Source organism: Somniosus microcephalus, chromosome 3 (assembly GCF_052327205.1).
Source record: "Somniosus microcephalus isolate GS21.2 chromosome 3, FLI_Smic_1.0, whole genome shotgun sequence".
Lineage (NCBI taxonomy): Eukaryota > Metazoa > Chordata > Chondrichthyes > Squaliformes > Somniosidae > Somniosus > Somniosus microcephalus.
Window position 1 is genome coordinate 95,962,421 of NC_140989.1, and position 15,163 is coordinate 95,977,583.

Genomic DNA, 15,163 nt, shown 5'->3' on the forward strand with positions numbered 1-15,163 from the left:
GCCCACCCATCAATGTCCCCTCCTCCCCTGATCTCTCCGGCCCACCCATCGATGTGTCCCCACCTCCCCCGATCTCTCCGGCCCACCCATCAATGTCCCCCACCTCTCCCGATCTCTCCGGCCCACCCCATCGATGTGTCCCCTCCTCCCCGAGCTCTCCGGCCCACCCACCGATGTCCCACCTCCCCCGATCTCTCCGGCCCACCCCATCGATGTCCCCACCTCCCCCGATCTCTCCGCCCACCCCATCGATGTCCCCTCCTCCCCCGATCTCTCCGCCCACCCCATCGATGTCCCCTCCTCCCCCGATCTCTCCAGCCCATCCCATCGATGTCCCCTCCTCCCCCGATCTCTCCGGCCCACCCATCGATGTCCCCTCCTCCCCCGATCTCTCCAGCCCACCCCCTCGATGTCCCCTCCTCCCCCGATCTCTCCGGCCCACCCCATCGATGTCCCCACCTCCCCCGATCTCTCCAGCCCATCCCATCGATTGTGTCCCCTCCTCCGCCGATCTCTCCGGCCTCGCCCATCGATGTCCCCTCCTCCCCCGATCTCTCCGGCCCACCCCATCGATGTCCCCTCCTCCCCCGATCTCTCCGGCCCACCCCATCGATGTCCCCTCCTCCCCCGATCTCTCCGGCCCACCCCATCGATGTCCCCTCCTCCCCCGATCTCTCCAGCCCAGCCCATGATGTCCCCTCCTCCCCCGATCTCTCCGGCCCACCCATCGATGTCCCCTCCTCCCCCGACCTCTCCGGCCCACCCCATCGATGTCCCCTCCTCCCCCGATCTCTCCAGCCCACCCCATCGATGTGTCCCCTCCTCCCCTGATCTCTTGATCTCTCCGGCCCACCCATCGATGTGTCCCCTCCTCCCCCGATCTCTCCAGCCCACCCCATCGATGTCCCCTCCTCCCCCGATCTCTCCAGCCCACCCCATCGATGTGCCCCTCCTCCCCCGATCTCTCCAGCCCATCCCATTGATGTGTCCCCTCCTCCCCCGATCTCTCCAGCCCACCCCATCGATGTGTTCCCCTCCCCCGATCTCTCCAGCCCATCCCATCGATGTCCCCTCCTCCCCCGATCTCTCCGGCCCACCCCATCGATGTGTCCCCTCCTCCCCCGATCTCTCCAGCCCACCCCATCGATGTGTCCCCTCCTCCCCTGATCTCTCCGGCCCACCCCATCGATGTCCCCTCCTCCCCCGATCTCTCCAGCCCACCCCATCGATGTCCCCTCCTCCCCCGATCTCTCCGGCCCACCCCATCGATGTGTCCCCTCCTCCCCCGATCTCTCCGGCCCACCCCATCGATGTGTCCCTCCTCCCCCGATCTCTCCAGCCCACCCCATCGATGTGTCCCCTCCTCCCCCGATCTCTCCGGCCCACCCCATCGATGTGTCCCCTCCACCCCCGATCTCTCCAGCCCACCCCATCGATGTGTCCCCTCCTCCCCTGATCTCTCCAGCCCACCCCATCGATGTGTTCCCTCCTCCCCCGATCTCTCTGGCCCACCCCATCGATGTGTCCCCTCCTCCCCCGATCTCTCCAGCCCACCCCATCGTTGTGTTCCCTCCTCCCCCGATCTCTCCGGCCCACCCCATCGATGTCCCCTCCTCGCCCGATCTCTTCGGCCCATCCCATCGATGTCTCCTCCTCCCCCGATCTCTCCGGCCCACCCCATCGATGTCCCCTCCTCCCCCGATCTCTCCGGCCCACCCCATCGATGTCCCCTCCTCCCCCGATCTCTCCGGCCCACCCCATCGATGTCCCCTCCTCCCCCGATCTCTCCGGCCCATCCCATCGATGTCCCCTCCTCCCCCGATCTCTGCGGCCCACCCCATCGATGTCCCCACCTCCCCCGATCTCTCCGGCCCACCCCATCGATGTCCCCTCCTCCCCCGATCTCTCCGGCCCATCCCATCGATGTCCCCTCCTCCCCCGATCTCTCCGGCCCACCCCATCGATGTCCCCTCCTCCCCCGATCTCTCCGGCCCATCCCATCGATGTCCCCTCCTCCCCCGATCTCTCCGGCCCACCCCATCGATGTCCCCTCCTCCCCCGATCTCTCCGGCCCATCCCATCGATGTCCCCCTCCTCCCCCGATCTCTCCGGCCCATCCCATCGATGTCCCCACCTCCCCCGATCTCTCCGGCCCACCCCATCGATGTCCCCTCCTCCCCCGATCTCTCCGGCCCATCCCATCGATGTCCCCTCCTCCCCCGATCTCTCCGGCCCATCCCATCGATGTCCCCACCTGCCCCCGATCTCTCCGGCCCATCCCATCGATGTCCCCTCCTCCCCCGATCTCTCCGGCCCACCCCATCGATGTCCCCTCCTCCCCCGATCTCTCCGGCCCATCCCATCGATGTCCCCTCCTCCCCCGATCTCTCCGGCCCATCCCATCGATGTCCCCTCCTCCCCCGATCTCTCCGGCGCACCCATTGATGTGTTCCCTCCTCCCCCGATCTCTCCGGCCCACCCCATCGATGTCCCCTCTTCCCCCGATCTCTCCGGCCCACCCCATCGATGTGTTCCCTCCTCCCCTGATCTCTCCGGCCCATCCCATCGATGTCCCCTCCTCCCCCGATCTCTCCGGCCCACCCCATCGATGTCCCCTCCTCCCCCGATCTCTCCGGCCCACCCCATCGATGTCCGCTCGTCCCCCGATCTCTCCGGCCCATCCCATCGATGTCCCCTCCTCCCCCGATCTCTCCGGCCCACCCCATCGATGTCCCCTCCTCCCCTGATCTCTCCGGCCCATCCCATCGATGTCCCCTCCTCCCCCGATCTCTCCGGCCCACCCCATCGATGTCCCCTCCTCCCCCGATCTCTCCGGCCCATCCCATCGATGTCCCCTCCTCCCCCGATCTCTCCGGCCCATCCCATCGATGTCCCCTCCTCCCCCGATCTCTCCGGCGCACCCATTGATGTGTTCCCTCCTCCCCCGATCTCTCCGGCCCACCCCATCGATGTCCCCTCTTCCCCCGATCTCTCCGGCCCACCCCATCGATGTGTTCCCTCCTCCCCTGATCTCTCCAGCCCACCCCATCGATGTCCCCTCTTCCCCCGATCTCTCCGGCCCACCCCATCGATGTGTTCCCTTCTCCCCCGATCTCTCCGGCCCACCCCATCGATGTGTTACCTCCTCCCCCGATCTCTCCGGCCCAAGCCATCGATGTCCCCTCCTCCCCTGATCTCTCCAGCCCACCCCATCGATGTGTTCCCTCCTCCCCCGATCTCTCCAGCCCACCCCATCGATGTCCGCTCGTCCCCTGATCTCTCCGGCCCACCCCATCAATGTGTTACCTCCTCCCCCGATCTCTCCGGCCCGCCACATCGATGTCCGCTCGTCCCCTGATCTCTCCGGCCCACCCCATCAATGTGTTACCTCCTCCCCCGATCTCTCCGGCCCGCCCCATCGATGTCCGCTCGTCCCCTGATCTCTCCGGCCCACCCCATCGATGTGTTCCTTCCTCGCCTGATCTCTCCGGCCCACCCCATCGATGTCCCCTCCTCCCCCGATCTCTCCGGCCCACCCCATTGATGTGTTCCTTCCTCGCCTGATCTCTCCGGCCCACCCCATCGATGTGTTCCTTCCTCGCCTGATCTCTCCGGCCCACCCCATCGATGTCCCCTCCTCCCCCGAACTCTCCGGCCCACCCCATCGATGTCCCCTCTTCCCCCGATCTCTCCGGCCCACCCCATCGATTTGTCCCCTCCTCCCCCGATCTCTCCAGCCCACCCCATCGATGTCCCCTCCTCCCCCGATCTCTCCGGCCCACCCCATCGATGTCCCCTCCTCCCCCGATCTCTCCAGCCCACCCCATCGATGTCCCCTCCTCCCCCGATCTCTCCGGCCCACCCACCGATGTCCCCTCCTCCCCCGATCTCTCCGGCCCACCCCATCGATTTGTCCCCTCCTCCCCCGATCTCTCCAGCCCACCCCATCGATGTCCCCTCCTCCCCCGATCTCTCCGGCCCACCCCATCGATTTGTCCCCTCCTCCCCCGATCTCTCCGGCCCACACCATCGATTTGTCCCCTCCTCCCCCGATCTCTCCGGCCCACCCCATCGATTTGTCCCCTCCTCCCCCGATCTCTCCGGCCCACCCCATCGATGTGTCCCCTCCTCCCCCGATCTCTCCGGCCCACCCCATCGATGTGTCCCCTCCTCCCCCGATCTCTCCGGCCCACCCCATCGATTTGTCCCCTCCTCCCCCGATCTCTCCGGCCCACCCCATCGATGTGTCCCCTCCTCCCCCGATCTCTCCGGCCCACCCCATCGATTTGTCCCCTCCTCCCCCGATCTCTCCGGCCCACCCCATCGATGTCCCCTCCTCCCCCGATCTCTCCAGCCCACCCCATCGATGTGTCCCCTCCTCCCCCGATCTCTCCGGCCCACCCATCGATGTCCCCACCTCCCCTGATCTCTCCAGCCCACCCCATCGATGTGTTCCCTCCTCCCCCGATCTCTCCAGCCCACCCCATCGATGTCCACACCTCCCCCAATCTCTGCGGCCCACCCCATCGAGGTCCCCTCCTCCCCCGATCTCTCCGGCCCACACCATCGATGTGTTCCCTCCTCCCCTGATCTGTCCAGCCCATCCCATCGATGTCCCCTCCTCCCCCGATCTCTCCGGCCCACCCCATCGATGTCCCCACCTCCCCTGATCTCTCCAGCCCACCCCATCGATGTGTTCCCTCCTCCCCTGACCTCTCCGGCCCACCCCATCGATGTGTTCCCTCCTCCCCCGATCTCTCCGGCCTCCCCCATCGATGTCCCCTCCTCCCCCGAACTCTCCGACCCACCCCATCGATGTCCCCTCCTCCCCCGCTCTCTCCGGCCCACACCATCGATGTGTTCCCTCCTCCCCTGATCTGTCCAGCCCATCCCATCGATGTCCCCTCCTCCCCCGATCTCTCCGGCCCACACCATCGATGTGTCCCCTCCTCCCCCGATCTCTCCAGCCCACCCCATCGATGTGTTCCCTCCTCCCCTGACCTCTCCGGCCCACCCCATCGATGTGTTCCCTCCTCCCCCGATCTCTCCGGCCTCCCCCATCGATGTCCCCTCCTCCCCCGATCTCTCCGACCCACCCCATCGATGTCCCCTCCTCCCCCGATCTCTCCGGCCCACCCCATCGATGTCCCCTCCTCCCCCGATCTCTCCGGCCCACCCCATCGATGTCCCCTCCTCCCCCGATCTCTCCGGCCTCCCCCATCGATGTCCCCTCCTCCCCCGATCTCTCCGACCCACCCCATCGATGTCCCCTCCTCCCCCGATCTCTCCGGCCCACCCCATCGATGTCCCCTCCTCCCCCGATCTCTCCGGCCCACCCCATCGATGTCCCCTCCTCCCCCGATCTCTCCGGCCTCCCCCATCGATGTCCCCTCCTCCCCCGATCTCTCCGACCCACCCCATCGATGTCCCCTCCTCCCCCGATCTCTCCGGCCTACCCCATCGATGTCCCCTCCTCCCCCGATCTCTCCGACCCACCCCATCGATGTCCCCTCCTCCCCCGATCTCTCCGGCCCACCCCATCGATGTCCCCTCCTCCCCCGATCTCTCCGGCCCACCCCATCGATGTCCCCTCCTCCCCCAATCTCTGCGGCCCACCCCATCGATGTCCCCTCCTCCCCCGATCTCTCCGGCCCACCCCATCGATGTCCTCTCCTCCCCCGATCTCTCCGGCCCACCCCATCGATGTCCCCTCCTCCCCCGATCTCTCCGGCCCACCCCATCGATGTCCTCTCCTCCCCCGATCTCTCCAGCCCATCCCATCGATGTCCCCTCCTCCCCCGATCTCTCCGGCCCACGCCATCGATGTGTCCCCTCCTCTCCCGATCTCTCCGGCCCACCCCATCGATGTGTCCCCTCCTCCCCCGATCTCTCCAGCCCATCCCATCGATGTCCCCTCCTCCCCCGATCTCTGCGGCCTACCCCATCGATGTCCTCTCCTCCCCCGATCTCTCCAGCCCATCCCATCGATGTCCCCTCCTCCCCCGATCTCTCCGGCCCACCCCATCGATGTCCCCTCCTCCCCCGATCTCTCCGGCCCACCCCATCGATGTGTCCCCTCCTCCCCCGATCTCTCCGGCCCACCCCATCGATGTCCCCTCCTCCCCCGATCTCTCCAGCCCATCCCATCGATGTCCCCTCCTCCCCCGATCTCTCCAGCCCATCCCATCGATGTCCCCTCCTCCCCCGATCTCTCCGGCCCACCCATCGATGTCCCCACCTCCCCCGATCTCTCCGGCCCACCCATCGATGTCCCCACCTCCCCCGATCTCTCCGGCCCACCCCATCGATGTCCCCTCCTCCCCCGATCTCTCCAGCCCATCCCATCGATGTCCCCACCTCCCCCGATCTCTCCGGCCCACCCCATCGATGTGTTCCCTTCTCCCCTGATCTCTGCGGCCTACCCCATCGATGTCCCCTCCTCCCCAGATCTCTCCGGCCCACCCCATCGATGTCCTCTCCTCCCCTGATCTCTCCGGCCCACGCCATCGATGTCCCCTCTTCCCCCGATCTCTCCGGCCCATCCCATCGATGTCCCCTTCTCCCCTGACCTCTCCGGCCCACCCCATCGATGTCCCCTCCTCCCCCGATCTCTCCGGCCTACCCCCTCGATGTCCCCTCCTCCCCCGATCTCTCCGGCCTACCCCCTCGATGTCCTCTCCTCCCCCGATGTCTCCGGCCCACCCCATCGATGTCCCCTCCTCCCCCGATCTCTCCGGCCCACCCCATCGATGTCCCCTCCTCCCCCGATCTCTCCGGCCTACCCCATCGATGTCCTCTCCTCCCCCGATCTCTCCGGCCCACCCCATCAATGTCTTCTCCTCCCCCTGATCTCTCCGGCCCATCCCATCGATGTCCCCTCCTCCCCCTCCCTCTCCGGCCCATCCCATCGATGTGTTCCCTTCTCCCCTGATCTCTCCGGCCCACCCCATCGATGTCCCCTCCTCTTCCGATCTTTCCGGCCCACCCATCGATGTCCCCACCTCCCCCGATCTCTCCAGCGCACCCCATCGATGTCTCCTCCTCTTCCGATCTTTCCGGCCCACCCCATTGATGTCCCCTCCTCCCTCGATCTCTCCGGCCCACCCCATCGATGTGTCCCCTACTCCGTTAAATTTGGCAGGACCTGAGGGAAACCTGTTCTTCTGCAAAACAGCTCCCCGCCCCCCACCCCGCTCCCTCTCCACCTCCCTGTTAGTATTAGGGCCAATATCTCTGTTCTTATAAAATCTCCAACTCACCATGAGCAACACCATAGGAAGTCAGCTAGTATAGAATAAACGTACGTGAGATCATGCTTCAAAGCACTAACGCAGCTCAGGGCTCAGTTATTTATAAAATGCTCGAACTCTGGTTTATTAAGCATCATCTGAACTGAGCTTTATAGCACACTCTTAGCCAACTATTATTCTATGCGTTCAAAATGCCCTGTCAAAGAGTGGGTGTTGGAACAAGAGTTCAAAGAAATGGTTGATTTAGTACTTGGAAAGCTATATTCCTGGATGGAAAATCAGTTTTGCTTTTATTGATAACCATGTTTCACTGGCAACATTTGTTTGTTGTTTGACATATGGAACACGTAGAATGTAGTTCTTTTAATTTGAGCCAAATAGTTAAACTCGGTCCATTTCCAGTGAAGCAGATTGTCCAGATGATGTAATGATAAATACAACTTACTTGTAAACAATGTTTTCAGTATTTAAACGGCAAAAAAACATATGTTCATTGCTGTGGATAATGCTAATTCTAGCAGAATGCCTTTATTGTAACAAAATTAAATGACTGATTGATTTTCACTCTATTTTATATATTAACTGAAGTGATTATTTCCAATTCTACATATTGAAGGATTTAGAATACATATCTGCATGTACAGGTATCAAATTTGCACATTCTTGAAATAATTTAATTTAAATCAAAATTTTTCCCCTTAGTGAGTTAAAGGATGTTGTTAATAGAAATTTAATTTTATGAAACATTTTCTTTGCATAAATCAGTCAAATACCGATAAGTTAGTTTTAATTAAGTTAGACTGTGGGTGAGAAATTCATATACTTACCGCCACCTGTTAGCGCCAGCGATTCTCGAAAAAATGGCGGCAACTGGAGGTGGTCCCCACAGCGGCCACCATATTCGTGGGCCCCTTTGCGCTGCTGGTAACTGGCAGCGCCCTGTAAACAAAAAAAAACGGCGGCGTGGTGACTTCAGTCGGCGTGCAACGCCGACTTAACGTCACCTATGCAAACTTCGACCCTAGCGCTCAAATCAGCACTGGGTCCTAAGCACGCCAGGTTAACCTGCCATGCAAGCAGGCTGACAGACGCTAACAGGGGCGATATCTGCAGCTGTTAAAGGGACATACACATCAATCAGGTAAGTTTGAATGGAAGGGTTTGGCCTTGGTTTTTTGGATTTTATTGAAGTGGTGGCTTACTGCAATATATGTGAAAAGTTTTTTTAGTATTTTGGGAGTGCTGCTGGACGCTTGCAAGGGCTCGGATGGTAAGTGAACGCCTTTGAGAAGACAGAACATGCTGCAAATACTCAGCAGGTCACGCAACATCCGTGGAGTTCACGTCTCAGGTCGACATGCTGCCTGACCAACTGAGTATTTGCAGCATCTTATGCTGTCATTTCACATTTACAACATCCATTTGCAGAGGGAAGAGGAAGACGCAGAAGAGGAAGAAGCCGAAGAGGAGGAATCAGACAGAAGGATGCATCGCAGACAGCCACTTTGTGGCCGGGATGGAATCATCTGCCTGCAGTCCCACTGGCTGGGCAGGCTACCTCTTCTTGTTGACCCACTGGATGAGCAGGCTGCATTTCTTGGGTGTGTGAAATGAGGAAGACACAAGGGTAGAGTTGTGCTGATGGGGGGGACGGGAAACCTTGAGGTGCATGCCAGAAGTAGGATAACGTACGAGGATTACAGCACCTTGTATCCTTTCAGCCCCGCCGCTGGCCAAGGGTTCAGCCATGCTCCTGCCAAGAATGGCCTGCACCATCTCCTCCAAGGGGGTGGGGTGATGCTAGGAATGGGAGATGTGCCTCGTCATTGGTGCAGATTGTTGGTAGGTGAGTGATTGGGGGTTGTGCATTGAGCAGTGTGTGAGACTAGTGGTTCAGTTGGTAGGAGATGGCTTTTGAAGATGCAGTCACTGGCCTTGACCAGTGGTCTGAGGTCATGAAGCTTCTTTGGGCACTGGAGCCAGGTGGTGGGGGTGACACTTCTGGCAGTGACGCCCTCGGTGATGTGGTCCCACATCGTTCTTTCTGGAGGGCCTCCTGGCCCCTGTGGGTAGAATGCCGCTCTTGCAGTGTTGACCCCCTTCACAAAGCTGGAGTGCGGCGTGTGAGACCCTGGGTGCCCCTTCCCTGGCTTGCTGAGCCATTTGTATTAGTGCTGAGGCAGTTTTCCCATTTGTTCAGTTTAGGAAGATTATTCAGCTTTAAGAGCTGAATATTCACACTTGGAACTTCTTTTAAATATTGAATATTTGTAAAAAGACAGAAAGGGCTGAAAAATGTATTGAATCAGTGCATTTTATTTTGTCTTGCTTCAATGTGCATGTCCCCTTTAAATTTCAGAGCTCCTCACTGCCCACAATGCATTGTAAGCTTCACAGCCTCACACACAGACGCACCAGGACTACGAATTGGTCCTGGATCCCTCATGCAACACCACCAGGACGGTGTTGCACCTAAGGTTAGCGCTGTGCCACCTACCTCCATGCCCTCCACACCAATTTAGGTCAGTTAGCGCTGTGGCCATTTCGGGCGGCCATTAACGGCAGTTGGTGATGACACCGACTGCTTTGCTGGCGATCACCAATTTTTCCCCCTTAGACTTCAATAAGGATCTAAGTTGCAAATATTGAAATGTCATATATGAGAGGTTTAGGGTAAGGTAGTGAATTAGACTAATGCCTTTCCATTTCTAGGGCTTTTGTTTGAATCCACACAGATAGATGCAGTTAAAATTTCATCTCCCTTTTGGTTGTGTGTGTATGAAATGATTTGGATAATCTCAGCTTAGTTTCTAGCAGGTGAAGGCTTACAGCACAATTTGCCTACGAATCAGCATGAATTGGTAATCTTACTGGGGTAGAAATTGAACATTGGTGCGCCCATTTTATGAGCACAACAAGGCCCAACAAGGTCTTGTGTCCCCAGGATGCCTGAAAAACGCTTGACTGAAATTGGGTTCGACCATTTTTCAGGTGCCCAGGATATGCTAATGAGGGGGGCTTAGCCATTTTTTTAGGACTCATTTGGGAATTTAGCATCGGGACTGCTCTGCTCTATTTTCTAGACATGGATGGGGCCTAGCCAGCGGTCCACACTGATAGGGTAAGTTTGAATTTTTTTTTGTGGAGGCAGAAGGAGCAGGAGTCCTCCTCCTGACACCACAGCACTCCTGATGGCTGCTGGTGGCTGTGATTAGCCTCCCTCCTGCTGTCCTCCCCCCTCGGGAAATATCAGAAGACCATTGTCGGCGAGGCAGGCGGCCTAGGGAGTCAGGAAGGTGCTGGCAGCTTGCCACAATTATTTAAATGAGGCCCGAGGACTATGTTTTAAGAGGAACAAATAGCTTAGGAACAGGAAGAACATTTAGAGGAAAATGGGGGGTGATTTTTGTCCCCCTTTTTGGGCCAGCAACAGGATGGTAGTAAGCTGAAAATCATGGCGCTGCCCTGGTCCTGCCGACGCCCGCTCCAGCTCGATCTGGGAGCGGTTCCGGGAATAGGTGAGCAGTGCTCCTGCTCAAAGCAGGCAGCAGCCTACTTACAATATGCAAATTGGGCTCCTAGACCATATTTAGGACCCGATGCAGTTTTGGTTTTCCACTTTGGGGGAGTGGTTGCTCTGCGTGCTCCGCCCAGCGGAACTGAGCACGGTGCAGGCCAACCAGCGATCCTTAAGGGAGAATTGCAGGCCGCTCCAAAAAAGTTTCAAGTTTTGTCACATCCCGCCCGCTGCTGGTCTCTCTGTTTCCTGCCCATCCTTCTTTAAAGCCCCATGTCCTGCCTGGCTCCATGGAGGAGGCACCGACTTCTTGCACCCCCCCGCCCTCCCCGGATTGGCAAGCAGGCAGTCTCCGCTTGTTCAGCTATAATATTCAAATTGGATTCTAATTATTATGATAATGTTTGTCAGTGCTCCCTGCCCACTCCTCTGCTCTAAAACCTCAGGGAAACCATAGGCTGGATTTTCAGCCCATGCCCCTCCCGCAGCAGAAACGAGGCACTCACACTCTGAAAATGGTGGGCAATGACCTACCATGTGATTACTAGGATGGTAGAAGGCAAACTAGATGGAACTTGATCTATCTTTGTCTAGAAATTCCTATGTCCATACTGCCCCATTGCCGCTGTGGCTGTGGCAATGTTCACTGGAGCAGCCCCTGGAGTCAGGCGGTAGGCCCAATTAAAATGGAAATTGGGGTCCTATGATGTCAAAAGGACCCTGATTGCTATTTTTGGACTGAGGTGGTCAGAGCGTACACGTACACTGTGCACACTCCGACCAGTATCGGCTGGTGGCCCGACTGAAGAGGATCCCGGAGGTAAGTTCCTCATTCTTTTTGTTGGGCCGTGAGGACCAAGAATGCTCCTCCAGGCTACACAAATCCAGCCTGGACCACTGCTACTGTGGCTTTCCCCACCCCCCTCTCCCCTCTCCAAACATCCAATGTTTTGCCCCCGTCATTGTCCAATATTGTGGTGGCCCGGAGCCGGCAGCCTGCCCTGGAGCACGCAATCTCCGGGCACAGCCCACCACCCCGATGCAAATGAGGCCCAGCTATCAAAGTGGCCTGGCCTTCCACCACGACAACCATGCAACCAGCCGGTGTGTTCAACCTTCCAGCCACCGGACGTCTGTTGGTGGGGGTGGAGGCGGTGGGGGGGTGCGGGGGAGAAAAATTCACCCCCATATTTTGGAATAATGAAAGCAACTGGAATTTGTTTTTGTTGTATAAAACATCAAACCAAGACAAGGCATGAATTTTTCAACTTTGTGTGAAAATTGTCCTTTATTTACTTTCCAAGAACCAATCAAAAAAACCCACTGAATTCTCTGTCTATGAGCAGATCTCTTACAAACCTCTTCCCAATTTCTTTCAATGAGCCTCTCGCCACATCTACTCCCCAGCCCTCCCCTTGCAACTGCATAATCCCTGACTCATCATAAGCAAAGCCATTGACGATTAATTAGCAGAGAAGAGATCTAATGAAGTTTCAGAAGTCTGGTTTATCAGAACTGAGTTCAGGTCAGACTTTTGCTGCAGTTTGCCAGATGGCTCAAGCAAATGTAACTGCAGGTTTTTAAAGATCGGTGACAAATGGATTAAAAAATCCTGAAGTTCAACTGTAGAAACAGTGGAGAAATCTGAAACTGAATTGCAATTCAACCACACCCATTTCTATTACAGTAATTAATTACAGATCTACTTTTGGATATTCCATATGATGACAATTTACAACATAATGCAGAATGTTTCTGCATAACTCAAAGGGATTATTGCATTTCAATTGTGGCTATTTATAAATATGCAGTTTAAAGAAATCCCTGGGGGTGAAGATAAACTTTGGCGGGCGCGTGATCAGGCGATAGCGGATCAGCCTCCCGTTATATAACCTGTACGATCGTCCCTTCCATTGGGCGGGGTGTATAATGGGCGGCTGGTCCACTGCCGTTCATTCTGTGTCCCCTCTGAAGTTGAATTTTACCCTCTGATCCTAGCATAATATTTCTTGGCAAACTGGTAATGTGTACATCAGAGCTCGCCTGCACTTACAACTTATTTATGGGCCGTAATTTGTGGCCCCTACGCATGCGTACGAGGAGTGCCCGCGCCCGTAGGGGCTGTGCAAGTTTCGGGTTTAGGCATGCGCTGTGCATGCGCTAAAATTCTCTTGACAGATCGCACGCATCCCTTGGAAAAGGGCATCCGTGAGCAGAGAGTTGTGCTTCTGCCCAGCAAATGCCCGTGAAATTATTATGCCTGGTAAAAGCATAAGGCCTGCTTTTACCAGCGTAAGAGTTTTAAAAAACAGAAAAATAAAATTTTATCAATAATTTATACATTTAAAAACTTGTTAAATAAGGTAAGTTTATTTTTAGCCTCTTTAAAACATGTAAAGTTATTTTTCAAAAAATAAATTTTTTGTTTTAACTATTTAATTAAATGCCATTTTAATTAATTTTAAATATGTGATGGTTTTTTTTTACATTTATTTGATGTCTAGATGTATTTTTGGAGGTATTTCCATTCATACTTATAGGGATTCCGTACATATGTATAAATGGAATCCCCATAAGCATGAATAGGGATTCCCTTCTGTTATTTGTTGGGCTGGCCAGGCGTGGTCGCGAACCGCCTGCGCCCCGGGATACGTGGGCCTCTACCCGCGGGTACCCAGGGAGGCATTTTTAAAAATTGTTATAAAGAATAATTTTCCAACTCTGTAATTTACTCTAATTTAAACAAATTAGCAGAAAATTATGTGCAGCATGCACACAACTGTCCAAGATGGGTTGCTCGTGAGTGAAGTGGTACAAGGTCGGGAAATTACCCCTAGAAACTCTATTTAAGGATTTCACAAAGCAAAGGAAAAACTAAGTAATTTTCAAAAGTAAGTTTCACTATACTTACCCAAACACTGCTCTCCACGTTTTTGATAGCCTTGCCTGCAGCGACAGCTGAATGAACCTCTTGTGTTTATACAGGTTAATTCTGGACCACAGTTATGGTTTCCTAATACACACTCATCGATATCTGTTTCAAAGCAAAAAAATTACACATGAACTTCAGTTGTGGGTGATCTAGCAGAACAGTCTCAGGGGCTTTACTTATTTTTTGAAATCCAGATGTTTCCATTGCCACTTCAACTTTCAAAGGTACATCGGCCAAGAAAGTCAACGGCGCCGCACCCACTTTATGAGCGCTAAACGTGGGCCGAAGCATCCAATATGGCGAGCAGGAAGCATGCACACATTATGAGCTGGGAGGGTGCCACCCACCATATTGGATCGGGCTGCACGCAGGCGTTCAGGGCACATGCCAGAACTATGGGAACACTGAGTAATATATTCAAATTAGGTTCTGTAGGGGGTTTTGGCGTGTGCGCCCAGTCAGCTTCCCCTCTGACTGTCCCTTGAGCGGTTCGAATTGCTCCCACACCCCTGGGTTCTAGACACCGGACTTAGGTACAGGCGGCGATACAAAAAATCGAGTAGACAAGTGGTTTGGTATAAGAAAACCAAGATTTTATTAAAAGCAGAATACAACAATCTTATGAAAAATTACTGGTATAAAATACAGGCATAAAACAATAATTACACTTATATGGGAATGGGGAACACACGGCACATCAAGGGAAAAACTACATCATTAACAATCCCCTTATCCTTATCCCACCCCCTATACCTAACTAGATTAAGCTATGAGGTGCCAAGAATTCATGCTCACCAATCCAAAACCTGTTGCTTTAACGGTTGTGAGTTTTGAGGTCTGTTCTCCCTGTCCTTCGGGGTACCCCGTCGCCACGTGGTCTCAGGGCGCGGCGCTGAAGTTGTTGATGCGAAGCACCCTCCTTTTTTTTTCCTGAGCCACTGTCGTCGTCTCGTGACGATGGGTTTTCTTCTTCTCCCTTGGGCGGTCGTCGGCGGTAATATTACGATCAGGGGTCAGTTGGCGGTTTTTACCGCTTAGATGATTTCACTACCCAAGCTTCGAGCGCCGATTTATTCATCGCGGGCGCTGCCACCCGTGTTTAACGCCAGCTTATTCGCAATGTTCAAACGCCAACTTATTCTCACTGTCCATACATGCGCTACCACTTTCTTCACCAAACGCCAGCTTATAACTAGGCGTTTGGTTTTTACCAATGCGTCTTTCGCTGCCCTTCTCTGCTTTTATCGGTTACCTTCTTCTTCGTCTCGTCTCGTCCCTTTGTGGCCTGTGTGTCCTGTGTGGTATTGAACTCGGGTCTCGTTCTCCTCCCACGTTTGGCCCCGGTGTAATGGGCGTCCTTGGTTGTTGAGCGGTGCGGGGAGAGAGAAGGGAGCCCGCCATGAGGCCAGGGCACGAGTACGAGCGGCAGCAGGTCAAAGGCCAAACGATGAGAGCAGGAGCAAG

General features: G+C 56.0%; 1 protein-coding gene across 2 annotated transcripts in view; it reads right to left on the reverse strand.

Annotated features, from left to right (window-relative positions):
• LOC147121222 (EGF-containing fibulin-like extracellular matrix protein 1) overlaps nucleotides 1-15,163 on the reverse strand; it is a 170,330-nt gene that overhangs the window by 48,664 nt on the left and 106,503 nt on the right. Inside the window, exon 5 of one of the 2 annotated variants that reach the window (XM_085981406.1) lies at nucleotides 13,679-13,801. The exons of the other annotated variant lie outside the window; for it this stretch is intronic. Within the exon in view, the coding sequence (XP_085837532.1) occupies nucleotides 13,679-13,801 (123 nt within the window). The remainder of the gene's footprint in view (nucleotides 1-13,678; nucleotides 13,802-15,163) is intronic. 2 annotated transcript variants of the gene reach the window in all.